The sequence below is a fragment of the Scomber scombrus genome, chromosome 10 (assembly GCF_963691925.1).
Source record: "Scomber scombrus chromosome 10, fScoSco1.1, whole genome shotgun sequence".
NCBI lineage: Eukaryota > Metazoa > Chordata > Actinopteri > Scombriformes > Scombridae > Scomber > Scomber scombrus.
The window spans coordinates 19783161-19807842 of record NC_084979.1 but is presented as its reverse complement, the minus strand read 5'-3'; the positions used below and the strand labels follow the sequence as shown (position 1 = coordinate 19807842).

Genomic DNA, 24682 nt, shown 5'->3' with positions numbered 1-24682 from the left:
AGCAAACGGCCTCTAAAATGTGTAATGGAGAGTGAATTATGAATACTCTCACCTCTCAGCTATCATCAGTATGTACTTGAATAAAGCTTGCTCTCTCAAGACTCATGGGCACAGTGTAAAAGTGTATCTATAACTCTCTGCACTCCAATGCACTCACTCAATGATAAAATTGTATGGCACCAGCAACCAGAGACATATAACCAGTCTAATCCAATAGACATTGCTCCTTAATAAATACCACACCTTGTCATTAATAGTTTTAGTGCTAGTCTCTGAACCCTAAAAATGACACACTAACTAATTACACACGATAACATTGGAGTGAGTATAATGGTGAGACATCCTTTGTCCTCAGATTTAAAACAGGAATCTTAACTGAACATTACATATGATACCAGTTTGTTTAAACTTTGAGATAGAGCTTTAAAAGCCCTGCAATGTCCTGTATCACCCTCCATAGTTAAAGATAGAGATCATTACGGCATTTCTCTTTCATTTAATAATAATGAGTCTCCTTATTGCAACCAGATACATTTAGTTTTGTTCAAATCCGTGTTCCAGTTTTAATTGAACCACTTTTAAAAAAGAGATTTCATGCTTGCTCTCCATTTTTATGATCATGTAGCAAAATCGCACGTGTAACTGGTTTAATGTTAAGATGACAGCTTAGGCCCTGGGTCATGTAAGTCCTAATTCAATGTCTGTTTTAAAAAAAGCAAAGATGAGATCATAGCAGATGTGAGAGGAAATGTTCCTCCAGGCTATGTCTGGAATAGGCCAAAGGATACTGTGTCATCCACAGGTGCACAAATATGCAATGTAGGTAATATTATGACTATATGGTTTCTAGTGTTGTGTTGGGAAACAGCCTCTAGGCAGGAACTTGATCAGATAAGTATGGTTGAAAGTGTGGGAAGTTCTGGCATTCATTTCAAAGGGTTGCGGAAGGAGGGAATGAGAAAACTGCAGAAATAGAAATGGAAATGCAAAGAGAAACTATTCTTTTTAATTCTGCTTTATTAAAGCAACAGCCATTCAGAATATGTGATTGCTGTAGACAAAATATGGAGCACATTTTGTGCTGTAACTCTTGAATCTTCACTCAGCCTTGAAAAGATAAGGCTGGCAGTTTTCTGTATTTTTCTTATTGCTAACAAATGTGCAGAGCCAAACCAACCAATTTGAGAAATAGTACACGGTCAAGGAGGTTGTGATATGTAGCACAATTTGTTAATTATTATTAGTCATTGGAGTCATTTCTAAGAAAACTAACATGGCCATAATCTTCTGGTTGAACAGCGTTGCAGCGTTGTGAATCATTTATCTGTTTTTAACATTGGTCTATGGCACAGAGGAAAAAGATATGTCAGGCTACACACATAAAACTTGTAAATATGACTGAATCATTGTTGGTATGTCTCTGCACATGAGATTGGTTGATACAATAAGAAAAATATAGAAAATTGCCAACCATATCCTTTAACATAACGTAATGATAGCGTCCTTTCCTGGAAACCTGTCAAAGCTCTTGACTGTAACTTCAGAGACACGGCTATCTTCTGACTCTCATGCATCAGGTATGAAGAGCACCTTCAAACAGCTTTTGATCTTGAAAGTGCACAGAGGTGGAGAAACAGGTAATGATATCTGTGCTGCAGCACAATACTGTACTTGTTACACAATACCACAATAGCGTGGCAACACTAACTATTCTGAAGTTTTGTTGTAAATCAGATAAGTCATGAAACTTAGTAGAACACATGGTGCAGTAATAGTGAAAGGAATATGCTAAGATGATCAGATCCACAGCCCAACAATGACTGCTGAGCTTCTCCTTAACTTGAGAACATGTAACAAACACATTGGCCCATGTCAGGCCTTTATCCCTGCAAATATAGGCCTGACATGAAGAATGAAAGCCAAAGCTTTTGTACGTCAGCAGCCAACAAAAGGACATTCTATAAGAGAGCTGGTTAGTGTGCCAATTTGTGCCTGTTTCTGGTTGCCTGTTTCTGTGCCCTGGGCTTTAATTATTGAAACCATTGTTTATTCGTCTGTTTTAACCCTTTGCTGTCCAGTGCTGTGTTTTGCTGTGCAGTGTGCACCCATTCAGTCACCCTGGAAGTGAACTAGCTTAGCCACAATATTATGCTGTTGGCAACTGAACAGCTGAAGCAGGGATTAGGGCTGGGTTTCAAACTGCAAATTCCTTTTTATTCTTTTCTCTTTGGTACCAACTGAAAGCAAAGGGTGCTGATTTGAGACTTGTTTACTTGTTGTTTGATCAGGTAGTCCCTGAGAACTAAAGAACTTCAGCTTTTTTTGTTCAAAGAAATATAGGTTTTGTAGAAAAACACGCTCATATTTCTTTAAATAAGGTGTTGAAAAAAGTATTGTTATACTGTACTATTGGTACTGAAACTCAGGTATTGTATAAGCAATTGTATCAAAACATTTCAAACAATACACAGCCTGAATGGGGATTAAAGAATCTTGCTCAAAAGCAAACTGACTATGTTGATAATGGAGGAAACATTGTTTGCTTAAATTATTTTCCACCATTTCAGAGCTTTAGGCAAGGCAAGGCGAGGCAAGGCAAGGCAGCTTTATTTATATAGCGCATTTCATACACAATGGCAACTCAATGTGCTTTACATAAAACAAACATTTAACAGTAAGAATTGGAAATAAAAAACATAAAAACATGCAATTTGAGAAATAAAAATAAAACCCAATAATAGTAAAAACATGGAAACATTAAAACATGCTTTAAAATCATTAAAAGGACATACAGTGCAAATGAAAGATTACAATTTAAAGTGTCCTGTCCAAGTTTCCAACCTGTTCAACAGTATACTGTGATCCACAGTGTCAAATGTAGCACTGAGATCCAACAGGACCAGAACTGACACCTTGCCTGAGTCAGTGTTCAACCTTATGTCATTTAACATTCTAATAAGAGCTGTTTCTGTGCTGTGGTGAGGTCGGAAGCCTGATTGAAATTTGTCAAAAAAGTCCACTGGAGTTCAAGAAATTGATGAGTTGATTATAAACCACTTTCTCAACGATCTTGGCTATAAAAGGAAGATTTGAGATAGGTATGTAGTTGGTTAACATGGAAGCATCCAGCGTTCTCTTTTTTAAGAGTGGCTTAATGGCAGCTACTTTTAGGGGTTTAGGAAACGTGCCTGATTGAAGTGAGGAGTCTTTAATGTATGCCTCCGCCCATACTGTAAATACACAACACAAAAATGTTTGTTTTGGTCACTGATTAACTTAGAATACAAATGTATTTACACCAGCATTGCGGTACTGATTGGAACTATGTTTTTTTCTGTCTTTTTTCCCCTACCATATTTCAGAGAAAAAGCATGAAATCCATTGACACACAGACATATTAACACTATTCATTCAGATACAATGTGATTTTCATTGTAAAAGAGTACACTTGAGCCTGAGGGGATAACGGAAAAAGATCCTTAAGGTTTTGTTTGTCTGCACATGCCTATACACGTTCCAGGAATGTGGAGAATGGCGCACAAGCGACAAGAGAGGCCTTGTATTTGTAGGTCTATCTCTTGCCCACCCTGTAGATTAGCCTCTTATCTGTTAAATGAGACAGTGCCGACGGATTTGGATAACAGGACTTTGGCATCAGCACCACACTCCCTGCACTGAGAGCTCTGCTGTATCACAGAGAGTCCCTGTGCAAGAGCTAAGCAGCACAGACAGCCTTGGACCAAGCAGTGGGTGGATATGGGGAGCCATATAATAGGCAGCCTCAGATGCTGCCATTCCTTCTCCTTCAACGCTGTTTGTTTCTTATCATATATATGACTGCAACATGGGATTATGAGTGATACACCCCAGAGTCTAGATTCAATTCACACTTTCCCACATATCACCTGGATGGATGTGTGGGTGTGATTCCCGTAGCCGTTGACTCATTTCATCACAGTCTGTACTGTTACCATGTGACTAGCCAGGCAATAAGACAGGCTTGAAATGCATCCTCAAGCTCTGAGTCATGATTTGATCTGGCTTGTAGTGTCCCTCACCCCAGGCCGGAATTGATAGGTAGTGTTAAGTGCACACCTGGGACCTGACGTCAGGTCCTCTCTGCGCTTTCTACCCATTTTCATCCTCCCCAAGCCCAGGGCCCCAGCCAGATATTAAAGCACTAGTACAGCTCCAAACACTTGCCAGCCACACAGACTTACTGAGACAGAGCTGCCTGCCACGTTAAGCGTGAGTGCCAGTCACCGTCAGGTCCAATGGACAAAACTGGAGCACATTCCTGAGACCTTACATGATCTGGCTAGTTAATAAATCTCTTAGCCCGCCAAGAATGGAAAACACAGCTAGGTGATGATTATCTGGACCATAGGGGTAACAGGAGAGGACACAGGGTCAGGTTACACTGCAAAGGCTTGTCACTCTGTAGAGGGACTGGACTCTCTAAGATATTGTATGTAGGCCACATGCTTTAGATAAGTCTGACATCCAAGGTTGAGGGACTGTATGAAATAAAAAAGGAGGATATTTAGTTTGTGTCACTTCACAGTCTATCATTTTAATCCTGACAATCATTGATTCCTTCAATCATAATTTCACCAAACAAAATAGGTTCTAAGGTCATAGCTGTTAGATTGATCACTTTAGATATCAAACAGGTGAACTGCTAATAGTCACAAAATAAGGAGTTAATGAGAACTTGTTGGTAAATATTGTATCATAATGTGCAAAAGGTTTCAAACTTAATACTGTGTAATCATGCTAAAACACTGCTAGATTGGGCTAATGGTATTTCAGGTAACTGCTTAAGTGTTGCAAAACACATTTAGGGGCTATTGAAGGAGTATTCAGTCAACGGGTTTTGATGTGATTACTGCTCTTTATTGGGGTCATCTTGTGGCCATTGCATTTGCTGATTTCTAAATTTGCTGATGTCCTCTTGATATGTTTCAGAGTCATTAGGCCTGTTTGTCTCCGATAACAAAACTATTACCCCAGTCACAGAGGCCATTAGGGGCTTTTCCTCAGATTTCCATTTAGTAACAGGTCTCTTCAAGAGCCGTTTACCCTGTAATGGAGGAGCCTGGTCCAACATACAGAACTGCTAATGACCATTCGCCTGTAATTGCCATCTGGGTCTCTGATGGTGGATTAATTATGCAGTGCAATTTCCAAATTATCTGCTAACTTGCCTCTTGCAAGACTCGGTTGTGATTAATTTACACTGAAATACATGTAAATATGACAAGATGAAACAACAAATCCCAATTTGCAATTCCGTTTTTCATAAAGAGGATGCTTTCACAGGGTAAGAGTTTTCTAACAATCCACCTTAGTGTAAACATGCACGAGTGATGATGGTACCTCTTGAAAAACCGTATTTGTGCTGAGCACTGAGAACAGATAACCTAGGGCAGGCACAAACAGGAATAGTGCTCTAGTCTAGTCACTGTGCTGAAAGGAAATCCTCCCTCTTCCTGTTCTATTGTCATCTCAACAAAACAAGTAACGGAGCAAGCAGGCAGACACCCACTACAGACCAAAAACAAAAACTTTTAACAGGTAAATGATGTGTTCCTGAAACATTCCTGCAAATTATTGTAGCCCTTAAACTGTAATGTAAAATCAAAGAGCTATTATGGTGCAGATATTCTAAATCATTATTGTGACAAAGAGAAAAACCGTGAGGGAGAAAGAGAGATCTGTGAACACAACATATAAAAAGTACAAAGGGTCTTTCCGTTTGTTATTAAGTAAAGCCGAGAAGGGCTGTCTAAAGTAATCTACCATTGTGAGAGAGGGGAGATTGGCTCCATTGAGGGTCTCGCTACTCAGCCAACCCTTTCAGCAGTCCAACAGTCCACTCAGAATAACCCTTCTAATAAGTCACTTGGAAGAAAATGTGGGGAGTCAGCTGATTCCTAATCCGCTCTCTTTCTAGCTCTGTGCTCACACATCAAGAGTCAGATTGATATGTGAAATCACATGAAAGCCCCAGTGTGGTGGGGCTATCATGGTCTAGTGGACCTGCAGGTGTTTTTGTGTTTGTGTGTTTTGGCAAATTGAAAGCATGGTGATACGTTTGCAAAGGAAATCCCTCATCCATAATATACTTCAAGTGTAAACAATAGATTGAAAGCCAACACCAGCTGCTAGAAAATGCATGTTTTCTTCTCCACTGACATTGATGCAATTTGCATGTTATGCCTGTACTGGTGATATATTCATTAGATTTAGGGACATGATTAGAAAAAGATTATCAGAAGTCTGGATGTGATACATATTAATTAATGGTGCACATATGAAGCAAATTCTCGAGTAATGTCATAACCTGTGCATATTCACTATGAAAAGAATGTTAATTCTCATATCCAATCTATTCTCTCAAGTCTACATACAGATGCTACTGTATGTGTGTGCTCTGCTTTTCATGCTGTCGCCTTGCAGGGGTGAGCAAAGAGTCAGGGGGATTCAGATGATTGACAGGTCTGTGAACTATTACAGACAGGCTCTGTTTCTCTATCTTAAAATCCTAATCATGCTCGCCAAGGGTTTTATTAGTATATGATGGCGCTTTCGTTGCTGCCATGAACATCAAGTCACTTTTTGCTCCGAGATATTCACACAGTTTATAGTTTATGATAATGTATGATGATGGCATCACATAAATGGTACCACACATTTCACACACGTATTTTCTGTGGAATAAAAGACATCTAATCATTTACTAGCAATGTGAATGATAAGAATGGCCATTTCCACTGTGTTTTATTTGGCAGCGTAATGACAACTGTGACTGTGGCTTCATTTTAAATTTCGTAGTTTGCTGCTTGCCTCTTCCTCAATGCTGGCTATCAGTCTGAGAGTTGTTACTCTTTCTTTAAACTTGTCCCTCCTCTTTCAAGTATTGTTCCCAATAGAGCTTGTGCCCTATTTAAACCCATAATAATGCAGGATAATATAACCTCTCATTCATGAGCTCACAGAGATCTCAACAAAGAAACATCACCTTCTTTGTGTGCATTTGTTCCACCTTCAAAGGGGAAATGAAGAAGTCGTCAAGGTGAGGAAAAGTAATCTCAAGGAATCTTTTGCAATACAGAATGCCGTAAATCAGGAAGTGGTTTGAAGGGTTAGTCCACAAATGTAGCAACTTCTTTCAAGACCAATAATGACTGTTGCACTGTATGTAGATAATATAATACAAGTTTCATAAGAGATTTCAAACAGTATTTCATTTCAATGGATGCTTAAGCAACAAATAGCAACTGTATTAAATTACATTTGTGAGTTGTTGGTTTTTTTCCCCCCAGTGGATCTAATATGTGTTTTAATTTTGGAGAAGGGACCAGACATTGACTAAATACTGTATATCTTAACTATTAACATTTGACATGACAACACAACACTTCATCCTTGAACTTTTAAATCATTAACAACCACATGCTGGCATCTTGTGACTCAAATGTCTTCACTCAGCAGTCAAGTGTTTCTCTGAGACTGAATGCATTGATGCAAATGCACATTGTTGCAAACTGTGTTCAACATGGTTGTTTGATAACCTTTTGTACTAAGCTGCCCTACATACCTTGTCAATGACATTCCGACAGTTTTCCTCATCCAGCTGATGTTTGTTTCCTTTGATTTTGTTCGATTTTCACCCATGACATTCTGTGTATTGATAACAAAATCAATAAAGACTTTTAAAAATCTTTTTTTTGGAGGGATGTGGAAATGTTTTGAAGATCAGATTGTGCAAACATTGGCGCCATTTTTCCCCTCTTCGTGTTTGCACAAACAGAAAATCTGGCAGTTGTTAATCATTTCAACACCCCTTTGAACAAATTCAACCTTTAGACCCTTAATGGCCTTACTTTTCTCTGAAGAAAACAGGAGCAGCCATAAACGTGTTTGCTTTACAACCAGCGTTGGAAAGTAACCAAGTACATTTACTCATGTACTGTGCATAAGTATAGTTTTGAGGTACTTGTACTTTGAGTATTTCAATATTCATGCGACTACTTCTACTCCACTACATTTATTTTGCCTGCTTTAGTTACTTTTCAAATGAAGATTTAACACAATTGATAATATAATAAGCTTGTAAAATACAACACATTGTTAAAGATTAAACTGGCGGTTTACAGCCTTTGTGGCTTCTGATGTCTGTGTGTAGCAGTGTGTAGTCTGGGTCAGATGTCTATGAGTTGATAACAGCTCAATCAAATAGTGCTTTTCCCCTCTAAACGTCTCACATTGTTGGATTTCAATAAAGGTTCAAATGATTTAATATTAAAAATCAAATATCAGAAGAAAGTCCAAACCAGAAAACACATTTGTGTATCAAAACTTAGTTTTTTCCTCTTTCCTCTCACATTAATCATCTCACGACCCTTTTGGAGGGGCCTGACCCCCAGGTTGAGAACCACTGGACTAAACTAGCTAACTGTGTATAAAGTAGTTCAAACTAGTTCCACCTCCATCAGCTACAACAGTAAGATGCTGCTCTAAAACTGATGCTTCAGTATTAATAATAAAATGATGCCATATTTTTTTATTGAAATATAAACGAGTACTTTTACTGTTATACATTTTGCTGCTCAACTTTTATTTGAGTAAGATTTTCCATGCAGGACTTTTACTTTTAATGGAGTATTTTTTACATCACTATATTTGATACTTTTACTTAAAGGATCTGAACAGACTACTTCTTCCACTATCTATGATTAATATATTTTACTATTTTGCTTTTACAATAAACCCTGTGGGAGATAATATAAAGCACAGAGACATCCCTTCATGATGTATTTAAGTACTTAAAAAGGGAAAAGCCACTGTCATAAGTGCTGGTCAAAGCATCAGGGTTTTTAATAGGGACACATTACACTTACATTTCCCTGTCCTCATTGATGCAAAAAAGGCTATATGGTTAAGTTATGGAATAACTTTTCGCCATTTATGTCAATCCAAAATATTATTGTGTATTTTTTGCTTAGTTTAATCCTCTTTGTTGCATAATATTTCATCATTCTATCCTGTGCTGGGGTATTGTTTTTTTTGTGTTTTTTTTAAAACATAAGCCAATTCTCTGTAAAGTCATTTCAGATGTGATGAAGGGACCAATACATAGACCTAAACTTTTAGGTTTAAGCTTTCAATTTTCAGGTGTGATAAATTATGATTATGTCTGTAAATCTTTGTACTACATGTTGCAGCAAATAGAACTAATTAGTTGAATTTTATGTAAGTTATCTTCATGCAAGACAGAAGACAAAGCCCTGAAGGACCTGGCCTTGACTGTTGGCAGATAGTTGCTAAGCAAAGTCACAGGAGGAGGAAGCAAATATATTAAATGTTATGCATTTGTTTCTATCTATTTGTCTTATCCCCGAAATATGATTATAAGACCAACATCGTTTCCTGCATAAACCAAAGTAAACTGTGGCAGCTTTTTCATTATCAAAATGTTGAGAAATGTAGTCTGAGCATCTTTACATCCTTAAAATGAATATATGATGCTAATGATTTCAAGGTCCAAAAATGTTGCAAAGTATAATCCTACATAGTATTATTCTTTACTATTTACAACTAATAAATGGTGTTGAATGTTTATCCCAGAGCTATTATGCAGCCTTCTAGTAAGCTGTAGGAGCCTGAAGACAAGTAGACACACTGAACAGTAATATTCACTGTGTATTAACTTTGCAGGCTAAATAGCTACCCCAGCTCCCACCTTTCACTTCACTAATTGTCATCATGACAGTCAGCTCAAGAATAAGTAATTGCCTCGCTCAGGTTGGAATAAAATGCGTGGGGATGCGTGATCATGATCATCAAATACAGCGCTTTATAATTTGCGAAATGATTTAAACGTACCCATCAACACACTGCATTTACTCAGCCTAATGTAAGTGTGTGCACCAGTGCATCGTTTCACCTGCACGTCTCCAAATCAAAGGCGGAGGCGGAGTCATACGGGTGCACACACACATACACGCACACACGACTGGCCTCAACCTGTAGACCTGTCTGCGAGGAGGATAGAGGCAGCAAGGGAGGAGTAGTTAGTTACCGAGATAATTATGATACAGAGGAGAGAACTATCTGTACACTGACCAAACTGGAGAGATATATCTGTTGCCTTCAATGTGCTCACACACCCTACCAACTACATATCTGTGGCGTTAAGGGGTGAGCGCATGTTTAATGGCATTTGAGAAGACTCCGCGGCGCTCTCCGGGTAGAAGAGGAGACATTACGGCGCGAGTTAGCTAACGTTAGCTCGCTAACAAGGTCAGTTTGAGTTTTGGCTTTTGTCGCTGTCTCAGCCTGTAGCGTCCTTAAAAAACGCTACCCTGCTTACTCGGCTCATTAACAGAATTAGCACGGGCACCCGTCCCCTGACAGGACAGGTAACCAAGCTATGTTTGCCATCAGCATACTCACTCTCTCTATCTCTCTCTTCCACTCTCCTCTCTCTCTTTCGGTGTTAGCTTGTTATAGTTAGCCACACTCGGCGGCTATCATCGCTCCGTCCAGTCGACTTTGAAAGTGATGGGGGGGCTAAATTAGCTCACGTAGCGCTGCTGTAGGATACCCACCAAGCAGCGAGCTTTTTTAAATTTTATTTACAGTATTAGTAATGCTGCCGGGATTATCTGACGTTAGCGGTAATAGAGAGAGAGAGGCAGGCAGGTTGTGTGGTGCTTGTCCCAGCAGCAGCAGCAGCTCGCCTAGAATAAAACAGGTGCATCTCTGCGTTAGCGACGGGCAGATGCTCGGGGAAGCACTCTTATTATATATGTATAGGATTAGTAGTTTTAACATATTAAACGCAATGTCAAGGAATAATAACCCCCCTTCATAAAGATAGAGTTAATCTAGTGTGGGCTGCTAAATGATTTATCAAGGTTGTAAGGTGGCGTTATATCGTTTATTAAAAAAAAGGCCTCATGCATAGCTGAAAACGGGCCCGGATGCTAACTGTGGGCTTTAGTCACCCAACTAGCTAAAATATAGTGACTGAAAGGCTGGCACAAATTCATGACAATCCTATTAATCATGGTTGTAATTACAATACCGATGTTTGTTTTTTGATAAAGCAACAAAGCGACATGTGCTGCCATCAAACCACCGTGTAATGGTTAGGGGAATTATTTGGGAAGGGCTGGATTTAGCCTAAGTTAGTGTTAGTTAGCGTGGATTTTCAAAGCATTTTTGTTTTTAATGTTACAGAAGGTCCAGTAGCTTTGCTTTAATCTCACGTGGTGTGTGTCAAATACTGCAATATAAAGACTTAAACATGTGTTGCAAGCAGGAATCAATCGTTAGCTTGTTAGGTTGTGAAAATCATCACAATACATCACAACAGCAGCTAATTTTCACATAGTGTCACTTGTTGGAGAGCTTTACTGAGATTTGACGTTACCATTGTTTAACACTTGAAACTTTACCTTTCCTCAAGGATATAAATTACACCAAATGTTCATAAAAATATACACAGAAGTGAAAACCGGGTTTTGACAGTAGTCCAGTTTTCCTGTAGCGTTTTAAACGAGTTGCTACAGTATCAGGTCAACATGCCAGGTTCACAAGTTTGTGTTCTTTGCTCCACATATTGCATTACTTTTATTTGAATAGTGTACGAGGGGCAACACAAGGGAAGACATCCAATTGCAAAGCAAGCTTGTCTTGTGGATATGTTTGTTATTCAGCTCATGCACTATGGAGAGGCTGCTGGATGTGGTACGTCAATTCAATTGGCCCTGAGTGCCACTGTGCATCGGTGCCCTAATTATTTTTGATGGTTTTCAAGATTTAACTACTGTTCAACTACAGACAGCATTACAGACAGCATGGATACTATGGTTGTAAACTGCCCCCCTCTTCCACAGTAGTGCAGGCCTCAGTGAAATGGGCTGAAATCTCCCACACTTAAGGTCTGTGTCATTGTACTGTTGACAATCAATAAAAAGGGTTTTGTCCTAGAAAGTGAGGTTTCGAGTTGTGGTGTATACACAGCTGGAAAATGCACACCATGTATTATTATCAGCCCCCTGTTAGTAACACTTTTATATAGCCTTTATTTTAGCGCTGGGGTTTTTATTTCTCACATATTTAAGTAAGCCCCAATGCTGTTGTAAAGAAATTGTCAGGAGGATAACAACGAGGAATAATTATCCCCTCTATGAGGAATGAGAAATGTGATTAAGGCAGGTTTTGTTTTTCCAAAACTAGACTTTGAATGTGTGCTCTATTCTTAGACCATTTATAGGCAGAGTGAAAATTATTCATGCTATACTCAAAGCATATAAAAGCCAATTCTCTCAACTACAGGTAATATTGCTTTATCTGTACTCTTCTTAAACCATGTTTTAAATCTTGGCCTTTTCTTCAAATGTTGAGGTTTACTCATCTCAATCACTTAACTATTATGGATTATATTAATATTGTTTTTGTTGTTCATTTGAATGGCATGTTAGAAGACTGCAAATCAACATATTAAAACGTTTTACATTTCTTAATGAGATGTTTGAATCGGGTTTTTGAATTACTCACACGCTGTGAAATGAGATCATGGTAGAATCTAGGCCACATTGTGGAGAGCTCACTTTGATGCTCAGATGTTGCTTCTTTTTTTTTTCTTGTGTGTGGCAACAGCCTGAGGTGAGGTGTAAGTGTTCATTCTGAATTAAGTTGAGCCTATGGGCAAAACTTATTTTCATGTTAATGTTTGTGTTTTACATTCAAACACAAATGGATAGATTATTCAAGCAATACGTTTTTGTCTTCATACTCAGTTTGCTTTTTTTTTTAGGTCTTTTGAAGATCCTGTATCATTGCATGGCCTTGTGCCTTTAAGTCTATTAGTGCTTTTTGTCTCGAGCCATGGGGTGTGTAGAAAGAGGAGGGGTGGCTGTCGTGGGGAGCAAATCTCACTCAACTGACTCAGTAGATAAAGATCCCAGATAAAGGTGCATGTTTCAGCCCTGTTAATGGGTTAGGTGGGATATGACTCAGTTGTCTGTTTATTTGCAAGTAGGAGTGTCAAGTTAGCAGAACTGATAAGCAGTCTGTCACTATGTTTTTTTCACTCATGTACCAGATTGACTTTGTGTGCCTTTTCTTTATGCTTGAAATATTTTTTCTTTTCGTAACGTCCATCCAGCATTTCAATGTACTGTACATTCAGGATGCTGGAGGGTAACAGGAGCCCTGTGGATGTGAACCGATTGTATGTTATAGTTTTCCCAGCTGGCAGTCTAGTCATAACAGTGTACATCTGTGCCAGAAACATTGCACTCTGTTACTGCTAGCCATGGAACAGCAGTAAATAATAATGCCTTATGTACCCAGAAAGTCATATACATAGATAACTTAATATGGTTTCAGTTGTTTTCTGTTTTGTGTGTTTTAGCCACTAATAGTAAATAATTTACTGACTATTGAAGCCACCTTTTTAAATGAAGGTTTTGTCTGACGATGAATCATAGATCTTTAAAAGCAAAAGCAATGAGTTGACCTATCTCGAGTACCAGGATCATTACAGTTATATGGTCAGATTGGAAAAATGTGTGTAGCTGTTGTAAAAAGGAGTGGAGGAGAGGGATCATACTTGAATCCATAGAAACCAAAGTTTTATCTTGTTTGTTTGAATTTTGTTAGGTAGGAATTTGACAGGTTAATCGAAGGCTGAATATTTATTTGTCAAAAAGGTTAGCGATTATTTAAACTGCCCGATTCATAGTAGTGCAGTACACCTATACAAAGGCGTACTTATCCTCGGTAAAATAAGAATAAAATGTCCAATCTTTTCAATATGTTTCAGCTTTGGCTTTATAGAAATTATAAAGTCACCACGCAGCCGCTGCAGGTTATGTTGTTCAGAGCTGTTTTGTCAGTCCAGTAAATTTAAGCCTTGTTGGACAAAATTGCCACAACTGAGGTCTTTGAAATCTTTTTGAAAGGATTATGTAACATGATATGGGCACTGACACTCTGGTATTATGGTTAAAGGTTTAGGGACATTTTGATCAATTTTATTTCAGCTTTTTATCTTTGACACCTGTCTGAGCTTCTGAATAGAGGTCTGCACAGCATCTGCAGGGTTTCCAACTGTTCCTGCTGGTCCCCACAGAGAGCCGGATCAGTCCTACCTGCAACAGTGTTCATCACTGAAAATCTTTCAGGACCACCCAGCATAGAAAATACAGTTGGCCAACAGTTTTATCAGCCACCTTTTCTAACTACATGAATTTTAAACAAGCCGTATTAAATAGTAAACCAAAAAAAAAACAACCTTTCCGACAATGGGAACTAAAAGGGAATAAAAATGTTATAAATTGTGTCCTCATTTTTCAGATAAGTTGATGAAAGTTTCCTAAAAAACAGATGCAAACCAGATGTTTTGAATGTCAGACGTTAGAACCAGGCGATGTTATTGTCAGGATTTTGATTTGGATGGTAATTCTGCTTAATGTTGTTTTTTCAAAATTTTAACAAAATGTAACCAATTGTGTCTAGTCTTTAACCCTTACATACTGTTTTGCCCCTTATTTTTTTGTTGTTTTTTTATTTTTTATTTGAGAGTTGTAAAAACCACCATATACACATTTCTTTTAGCTAGACTTTTGCTAATGTGACCCACAGTATACAAAAATGGAAATAAAATGCATAATTTTTGTGCAGCTGATACACATTTTTGTATACACAAATGTACAAATTTGACCTGTATTTATTTAAAAAAAAAAATCAGCATTCAAACAGGTTGTATTCTTCATATTATATAAAATGTTCTCCTGGACCATAAAATAGTGACCCCAATTAATGGATGTGAATTGGTGTAGAAACTAATTATGAGTCAGAATATGAACAGTATGTGAGGGTTAAAGAAGGCCAACCAAACCAACCAAAGCACTCTGAAGTTTGGCTTTATTAGCTTGTGCTTTAGGTATATATTTACCTGGAGGACCATGCATGTGCTTTGCATGGTTGATTAAACTAATATAGACTAAAATCACACCACACGCCAAAACAATGAGGCCAGGCATTAGTTTCTTTTATATCATGTAATGTATGTTTATTTTGTGAACATTTATGTTGGGTCCTGTGAAATCCCTGTCCCATTGCAGAGCAGCCTTATCTTATTGTCGTTTGTAGGGCTGTAACCATACACAAAATCCACAGTTTGGTATGTACTTCGGTTTTGGGGTCATGGTTTTGTACAATTTTGGTACAAAAGGGGGAAAAAGGTAGAAAATAACATTTTGGCCTGTTTTGAAAAATGTAAACATCCAACAATGGCTCATTGACCAAAACTATTACTAAAACAGTTTAGTTGTGCTGCAGTGGAAAAAGGAAAACAAACTTTCTGTATCCTGCAAGGACTCAGGACACCTGCTGACGGCTGTGTTATGATGATTTACGGTCTAACTGTATATAAAGTAGTTTAAACAAGCTCCACCTCCAGCAGCTACAACAGTAACATGCTAGTTACACAATAATAATCTGAATAATAATAATAATCTAATGGTGACAATATAACATAATATATGGAACATTTAAAGCCATGTTAACCCTTACATACTGTTCAGGGTCAAATTTGACCCATTTTTGCATCCGATAGATAAAAATATTTTTTTCTTTTAGCCTGAAATGTGATAGCTTTCCCTAATGTGACCCAGAATATACAAAAACGGAAATATATTTGACGCATATTCATCCAAAATTTCAAGAGTGTTCATTCTTCACATTTAATTTAATTTGTTGAAATATCTCTCATGTAATGTGACATTGGACCATAATACAGTGTCTTTTATAGTTTTTTGTGTGCTGTCATGGTCAGGTTTCCCTCGGAAAAGAGATTTCAATCTCAAGGGGCTTCCTAATTAAATGAAGGTTAGATTTAAAAAAAAAAAAAAATTGTCACAGGGACCAAACCACAACTTTTACTTTTATACTTTTTTAACTGCATTTTTCTCTCTCAGAACGGGTTCTTACATCGCGCTGTCTGACCACGTCAGTAATCATCGTTATTCTGAACGGCTTTACTCAAAGGTGGAGTGGAAAGACGACCATCACAAAGAGGGGAGTGGGAAGGGGAGACGTGGTGGTATCATCTCACTATTGGAGATAACGGAGCATTTTTTTTATAATAGTGTTGAACTCAAGCGCCTCTCATTCGTCATTCTGATAGCAGCAACACTACAGGGTAACCAGGGTAACCAGACTACCTTGGCTAAACTGGCATACAACATACACCCATTAGCATGCTATAGCTAAGTTGAGTGCTGCCAGAAGGTTCCAGGTGGAACTTTGTTCCGCACGTTGGACTAAGTGGATTATTAAACTATTTTGACAGTGATTGTTTGGATCATGGAGCATAATCTTTTGTCCGTCTGCATGCACTGAACCGTAACATTCATACCGTGACAGTTTGGGATGAATATACGTGTCATTAAACCTCTAACTTCTTATGATTCATACAGATATTGCAGGCGTTAGTTCAAACAGAATAAAACATTTTAAGGGGGATCGATTGATTTCATGGTTTAGATTCTAAGCTAAGAGTCTATGAATTACATGTATTTTAATTCGACCCTCCTGTAAGAAGTCTTCTCCTTTGTGGTTTGGAGGAGTTTGAAACAGGCAATATTTCGAGGCGTATACGTTGACGTCACAATCTTGTGCCAGTCAGACATTAGGATTCCAGGCAACTAGCTGACCCTCCTCTGCCTGTTTCTGAGTGCTACAGGATTGGGGTTGGCTGGGTCAGCACAATAGAGACTCATAATTCCCAACCCCCAGGGCACCTAATTAAAACTTACAACCAAGACAAACAACCTTTGACACAAATGCATCTCATGAGAATCGCTATTACTGAAAATGCCATGACAGAGAAGTGAAGATCAGTGGGAGATCAACTGTCCTTTTTTAAATGATGTTTATTACTGTGAAACTACAAGTGTATAATGGATTCTGGCACAAATAACCATACAACTTCATTGCACTTTATTTCAGTAGTCGTAGACTATATTTACCTTAACGTTGATAAAATTGCATAAGTCTTTGAGATTAGTGTTTTTAGCAGGTCTTTCTACTGTGATTTATTCTAAATATTGCCTTGGTTATAAATTATGGTGGGAGACAAAACACTGTGTGAAATAACTCCCTCGTTCACTCATTTATCAGTCCCTATGTAATAGACACTCAATAGTTTACTGTACTGTGAACAGTAAATTGGATTTTTGGACACTTACACTGACGTGTGTTGTGTCGCCCATCTTATTTATTTTCGTTTATATAAATGTGGTAGATTGCATTGTGGGATTGCTAGCAGACAGTAGCGGACATGTCATGAACATTACTTTTTCTTTTGTTCTATTGGGGAAATTTTGAGGTTCTTGTATTATTGTACATAAATGTACATGAATTTGGATGCTCAAATAAAATGGCAGACAGTAAAGTACTCTATAGTAAATAAGAATTAAATTTGGACTCAGAAAAAGTAAGTTGCAGTATCAGGTTTTTAAAACTTTGGCGCTGCACTGTTAAATTCATATTTTGCAGTTTTAGTATGTAATATACAAACTGTTGTTAGTATTGGGGTGGGGAGCTCAGAGTGTTATGACTTTGTATTAGCAGGAGCTTTTTGTTCAGCAGTAATACGACTTGTATGTTTGCACTGATGCTACTTTTTTCTATTTGTCGCTTTGTCACACTCATGTTTGTTCTTTTTGTTTTTTTCTTCTTGTAGCTGCCTGACATGGCTGTCTAACAGGCTGCCAAAGATCTCCTATGGATCACAGGGGACTACAAAGAAAAAGCACCGTCTGTGAGCATAGCCAATAACTAGGAAATCTGACCCACAAGCATATCATCAGACTGATTTCATTGCATGTGGCCTCATCAGTTGTTCATAGACATCTGTTGGGCAGCCCAAAGGCCTCTTGCTATGCACTATAAACGGAGAGATATGAGCTGTGGGAATGCTGGGAGGAGCAGGCTTCTTTCGAGCAGGACTATCTCCCTGGTAATAGGGCTTCTGGTGACCATGGCCCGGGGTGCTGCACCAGAACAGCAAGAGACACTGGTTGAGATGATTTCTGTTGAACTAGAGGCGTCCATGCAGTCCTCTGTACTCTCGGAGCTCCAGGCTGCTGCATCCTCAGTTGGTGAAGGGCCACCTACAGCTATCCCAGATTCCTCTGCAAAGAGTGGGGGTGTGCACACTGGCATCCCTGACTCCTCGGCAATCGTGGGCCAGGTGTTTCAGCTGAAGGTTCCACCAGGACCTGCCAATGCAAGCTGTAATGTTCATGTAAGTACACTAAACATAAATCTGAAGATTTTATGTGGGAAATGTTGCCATGTAGTCCGTCATAACGTAATATTAAAGTGTTGGTAGTATTATTTATTGCATTTTATCTCGAATAAAGATATTTAATTAATGCTATTCTTATTAAGCACTCAATGAGAATAGCACTTCTGGGACATTTTATTTGTTTGCACGGACCACGCTCAGTGCATCATGTGAGTACACAACTGAAGGTTCACCTTAGACTGTCTCAGGAAACATTTTCTCTCTAACCAGGATGTTTAGGTGTACTGAATAAAGCTCTGAAAGCTGATAATTTCTATTCAAAACAGAATGGTGTACTAAACTGAAAACATCATTGCCTTAGCTATAATTTACAAATGTGTAATAGATGTTTAGGAATGTGAAAACAATTAAAAATGGGTATCCCTGAAGATGTGTGCTGTTGTAAATGTTGTAAAAATATGTTATATGTTAATATTTTATTGGTCTTTTTCACCAGTGGAAACTACAGTGGCCACTTTGACCAAAGTATTTGTTCTGTCTCAGTAGACATACATAATATATTGTATTTATCCTTTCAGTTTTGAACAGTTTTCAACTGCTGATTGAAGCTGACTGGTGCAATTTGTTCCAGTCAGACTTATGAATGAGATGAGATTATTATTGGCCCAAGTTGGGATGCAGAATGATATCCTATCATACAGTAATAACTCAAAATGAAGAGTGATGACTCATAGTTATTATGAATAGAAGCTCACTCTGCTTCCTGTTCATATTTGGCAAGATTTGATAAACGGAATGGAAATTGGAGTGGGTGGGATGGGGGTTAGAGAGATAGTGAAAGCTATTCTGTTTTTTACTCTAGGTCTGTGTTTGTTTTTCTGGTTACCGTTTCTCTGAGTGATTTTTTTCAAAGTTACTGTTTCTCTTGCAACTTCAATTTTAAACCAGATAATTACATACAAATGGTCATTTTGATAATTCATTCACTGTTGAAGTAGTTTCTCAAAAAAGAATACCCAAAATCTACTGGTTGCAACTTCACAACTGCTACTGCTCCTATACATGCTAAGTGATTTTTAGATATCACTTAGGTCCTGGAAATGTGTCATGCTCATTGGTTATTATTTTATTTACTTAATGAAATACCTAATGAGTTTGCCTTTTTGTACTCCACTTATATTTCAGAAGTATCCTTATAGTATTAAATATTAATGTTCTGTATTTCCTCCTGTAGCTCACTGAGATGGGAAAGAACACTTTACCCTCCTGGCTATATTGGGACAAAGATAGCTGCATTCTGAGAGGCTTAGCCCTGGAGCAGGATAAAGGTGTGTATCATATCTTGGTGTCTGGAGAGGAGATAATTGAGAAGACTGGCAGCCAAGTGTTTCCCAGCACGGTCTTCTCTATTGAGGTATACCCAGAAGAGCGGGCAGACTCTGAACCAGCCCTACTCACCCTACAGTCGGATAGCAGCGGCCTCCAACCTTTCACCTGTGGCTCTGAGGACACTGTCACTGTCCTCACAGTCATACTGGATGCTGACTTGACAAAGATGGTTGCTGAACAGAGAGTCAACTTACTGGGCATTATGAGAAAATTCTCACATGTGCCGTTAGAGCACATGAGGGTGGTCCCTGTTGTCAACAACCGCTTATTTGACATGTCTGCTTTCATGGCGGGGCCAGGCAATGCTAAGAAGGTGGTGGAAAATGGGGCCCTACTGTCATGGAAACTTGGATGTGCTCTGGACCAGAGCAGTATTCCTGACATTAGCAGCGTCCAATCTTCAGCCAAGGATGGGACCATGTCAGCCAGGCTGGGATACCCTGTGGTTGGGTGGCACATTGTCAACAAAAAGCCCCATGGAGTGAAACGGGTCAGACGGCAATTGTACAATACTCCTACTCCAGTGCCCTCCCTGCTTCCTCCAACTACTCACCCAGAGCCCCCTGTACGTGTTATTCCTACCCCAACTTCACCCTCCATTGCACCAGCAACAGACAACTCTGCACCCCCTGTCCGAGGTCCTTTGCCTCTTCCAGTGAAGCCCACTATGAGGGTCAGAGATCAGATAGCCCACACACCTGTCTTTGGACCTCCCCAACCCACCAGGGTGCTAGGAACTACAAGCACCATCCCTATCCAGCCTACCATGACCCGACCTACATTTGTGGAGGCCACTGCTTCTCCAACACCACCAAGCACCACCAAAAGGCCCAAACCCTCTTCCACAAAGAAACCCAAAAAAATCAAATCCTCCACCCCAGCTCCCCGGGAACCGAAGTCCACCACAGCTAAACCACCCAAACGCACCACTCCTCTCTCTTTGGCTCCAGACGTGAATAAAAACCCAGAGATCCGAAATGCTATTGATCAGGTGAATGCATGGGTTGGCACGTACTTCGAGGTTAAGATTCCTCCTGATACATTCTTTGACAAAGAGGATGGTACGACTGACAAACTACGTTTGACTTTGAAGCAGACCCCCAAAGAAGCAGTGAGTGAAACATCTTGGATCCAGTTCAACAGCACCATCCAGCTGTTGTACGGACTCCCAGAGGAGCAGCACGAGGGGAAACATGAGTACTTCATGTTAGCCACTGATAAGGGTGGGAGGAGCATAATGGATGCATTTGAGGTTCGTGTCAACCGCTGGTCGACTAATGACAAACCATCAGTTGTATTTGCTGCTCGTTTCCATGGTGACCCTAAATCTTTAAGCGATGATGTCCATAAAAAGATTCTTTTGACCAAAAAATTGGCTTATGCCCTTGGTGATAGAAACAGCAGCACAGTAACCCTAAGAAGCATCACTAGGGGCTCTATAGTGGTAGAATGGACCAATAACAGTCTCCAGCAGAGTCCTTGTCCAAAGGACCAGATCACAATGCTCAGCAGCAAGATCTCTGACACCCAAGGCACGCCTAAACTGGCTTTCATCAAAGCCATGGAGCCTGAATTCAAACCTATTAATATATCCATTCGTGGCACAAATAAATGTCAAAGCTACATCTTCATTCCACCAGGAGAGGTGCCAGAGCCTGTTCTTCCTACTGCTACACCTTCACCTGGGACAGGGCGCAGGACCAAGGATGATGTGTACTTACACACAGTCATCCCTGCTGTGGTGGTAGCAGCCTTGCTACTAATAGCAGGGATCATTGCTATGGTGTGTTACCGTAAGAAGCGCAAAGGGAAGATGACCATAGAAGAGCAGGCCACTTTCATCAAGAAAGGAGTCCCCATTATATTTGCAGATGAGTTGGATGATTCCAAGTCACCCCCGTCCTCCAGCATCCCTCTTATCCTTCAGGAGGAAAAGCCCCCGCTTCCCCCTCCAGAGTACCCTAACATGGCAGGCCCCCACAGTACCCTGCTCAACCAGGATCTGCTGGAGGAGTATTCTGTTTATCAAGATGATGATCCTAATGCCCCTCCTTACCAGCCTCCACCACCATTTACTGTCCCCATAGAGGGCAAAGGCTCTCGCCCCAAAAACATGACCTCATACAGGTCACCACCTCCTTATGTGCCTCCCTAACGCTCACACGTGCTTTCAGTTTGGAAAGCAGGTGCAATGTAGGGATGCTTGTTGAAAACTACTACAGGAGTAATTTTACATGTGTTCAATGAAACGGCTTTGACTTTGTAGAGGAGCAGGCAACCATACTCATATATTTGACCATCACGGATAAGACACTGTATCAATTCTACTACTGGCACAGGGCAAATGGACGGGGAACAGTTTGTAATTCCAGCACTCTTTTTTTTTTTTTTTTTTAATATTGTTGTCCTTCAGATCTGCTTTTGACTTCTTGCATATTCTTATTTGTCTTTTTTTTTTTTGCCAAGAAGAGTCAGTTGTATCTTCAATGACGTACTATTTCTATTGTATAGAAAATAATAAAGACGCAGGAAAGACTGAAGCCCACGGGGCCTTTAAGTAGATGTCACCATGACAACAGACTTGAGGCTCTCCCTCACAATGTTAATCTTTGAGTTCCATATCACTCTTATGTCTTTTGGCTAGGTTTACTAAGATTTTGCACCTGTTATTTCTAGAGGGGAATGAAATACAAAAAGCCAAACTGAAAGCATGAAACACTTTATTTACAAAGAAATCTGTTTGTTTTATTAGATCTTTTCCTGTTCTCTTCTATGCTTTGCTCCCTCTTGACAATAACATGCAAACCTTGCACTTATGCAAATTCTTGTTAAACCTTGCACTATGTGTCTTGCGCAGAATTGAACGCAGTAGGTGGTAGTCCAGTATGAAGGAAAAAAACTATTCTTTTTGTATCCTTGAACTTGCCACATAACTGAGATTCCTCTGGTACTTGATCACAAAGGACATTACACTGATCACGCCTGTTGTAGATGTAGCCTAATTAAGTTACAAAACAAATAATGGCTTCTTTTCTCTTTTCTGTTTTTCTTTTAAACGTGTGCCACTGAACCTGCCTATGAGATGACTGGATTAGCTGTTGCCAAGGTGATGACAGCGGTCACAAGGCAAATTTTGTGGGGTTGCTACAACCGTAAAGAAGAGGCCAGTGGTATGCTGTGGTTCACAGCAGGATGAGAATTGCAACATAATCAATGAGGTGGATCCACTGTCTTATATTCAGTTGGTTTTGTTAGTGTGAGGGGTGGGAGGGGGGCTCAGAGTTGCACTGTTATGTTTAGTGCACTGCCTGTTGTCAGTTCAAATGAGGCATGGGGACATGGGGATGTACATAATTGTGTGCCTGTGAAATTAAAGAACTCCATAATGTTAGTGTTTTATCAGTAAACCTAGTCGGGAAAAGGGAGGGCCAGAGTGGGAAATAATTTTATTTTTTAATTGTATGTCTAGATTTATGGTCACAATCATGAAAAAACAACAACTTTATAGTTTGCGAGGGTACAAAAGAACGTTTACCTACCCATCACAAAAAATAATAATGCATTATCTCAGTATGATGGGGAACAAAGAAACCACTACAATATGTGAATTATGTACATTTCATACCTGATATCACCATAAGAAAAAATGGTTAAAAATCTAATGTTTTTACTGAGTTTTTGATACAGTCTTAAACTTGTTTTATGAAAATATATTAATAAAATGTAATACTATTTGTAAAGCCTCAAAGATGGTGTAAAGTCTCTTTTTAATGGTGTTTTTTTTTTTTTTTGGAAGTTGGAACTGGGTTTTGGTTCTTCCAGTATGTTTTCTAGAGTTGTATGAGTACTGAAGACCTGATAAACACTACTTACAATACCAGATCAACTAGAATACAATGCACAGTAAATTCAGTGTCTTTATATTATGTATTTTTATGTACATGGTTAAGATGCATGATGAAAATATAATAATTGCATAAGAAAATTGCGCCATCTTTTACACGACTATTGGCATTGATTTGAATAATTGTCAGTCAATTGACAGAAAATTATTTGGTAGCTATTGTGATGATCGAATAATCATTTAAGTCAGTCCTTAAACAAAAATACCTAATATTTTCTGGTTCCAGTTTCTCAAATGTAAAGATTTGCTGTTTTTGTGTTTTTAAATGAGTGTATATTGAATATTTTGGCGATTTGGGACTGTTCGTCAGACATAACAAGACATTTGAAGACATCGCCTTGGGCTGTGGACAGGCATTTTTCAATGGTATCTGATATTTTATAGAAAAATCAAGACCGTAATCAGCAGATTAATTGATAATTACTATAATAAATTGTTGTTGTCTTAGTTTAGATTGTATGAAACTACACACACGACCCTAGTCTCAACGATGTAAACTCTTTACTCCATTTTTAGAATTAAGTGCAAACCGTGAAATATATTAAGGTTAGTATTTTGAAGGTTTGATAAACAAGCTTGAAATAACTTCAACTAAACCTACATTGCTTTTCAAATTTATTTATCATCAAATGTGTGAATCTACAGTGCATGACACTGTTACATAGAACCTGTGGCATTTTGTAGCGTTGCTTTACTGTGTGTTGCCACGTTCTCGACGGAGTTTATAGAAATAGCCTCCAACGGTTGGCTGGTTTTGTCTATAGCGTGAGCCACACACTCTTTGTTGCAATAAACCAAATACACAGCGGGCAGTCCCGGTGAGACAGTGTGATATTTTAAGAGAAGTGCTCCTTTTCTGTGGCATTTAGGTGGGCAGTTAATCTTTTTTTGGCTCTCTGCTCCTACATCTCATGGAGAAATATCAATAACGATGACTAATATCTGCTCTCAAAATCTTTAGTGTAGAGCTTGTGTTATGATGGCTTATTCGAAAGAGGTCAAAAACAGTTTCATTGGTTGGTGACATGTTGCAGACCCACGCTGCCTTGACA

General features: G+C 39.0%; 2 protein-coding genes across 2 annotated transcripts in view; one reads left to right on the top strand and one right to left on the bottom strand.

Annotated features, from left to right (window-relative positions):
* Positions 1–7683, bottom strand: part of pcbp4 (poly(rC) binding protein 4) — a 45878-nt gene extending 38195 nt beyond the window's left edge. Inside the window, exon 1 of the mRNA XM_062427299.1 lies at positions 7604–7683. The gene's annotated coding sequence lies outside the window, so the exon portion shown is untranslated. The remainder of the gene's footprint in view (positions 1–7603) is intronic.
* Positions 7684–10056: 2373 nt separating this feature from the next.
* Positions 10057–23484, top strand: dag1 (dystroglycan 1). Its single transcript, XM_062427595.1, has 3 exons — positions 10057–10308; positions 17771–18334; positions 19572–23484. Exons 2-3 carry the CDS (start codon positions 17912–17914, stop codon positions 21879–21881), a joined length of 2733 nt encoding a protein of 910 aa, XP_062283579.1. The 5' UTR covers positions 10057–10308; positions 17771–17911; the 3' UTR covers positions 21882–23484.
* Positions 23485–24682: the final 1198 nt, after the last annotated feature.

What these genes read in the sequence shown, in the direction of transcription:
- dag1 (XM_062427595.1), top strand. Translation starts at nt 17,912, where the DNA reads ATGTGGCCTCATCAGTTGTTCATAGACATCTGTTGGGCAGCCCAAAGG. An exon ending in ATGCAAGCTGTAATGTTCAT is followed by an intron (nt 18,335 to 19,571) that starts GTAAGTACACTA and finishes TTCCTCCTGTAG; the next exon opens with CTCACTGAGATGGGAAAGAA.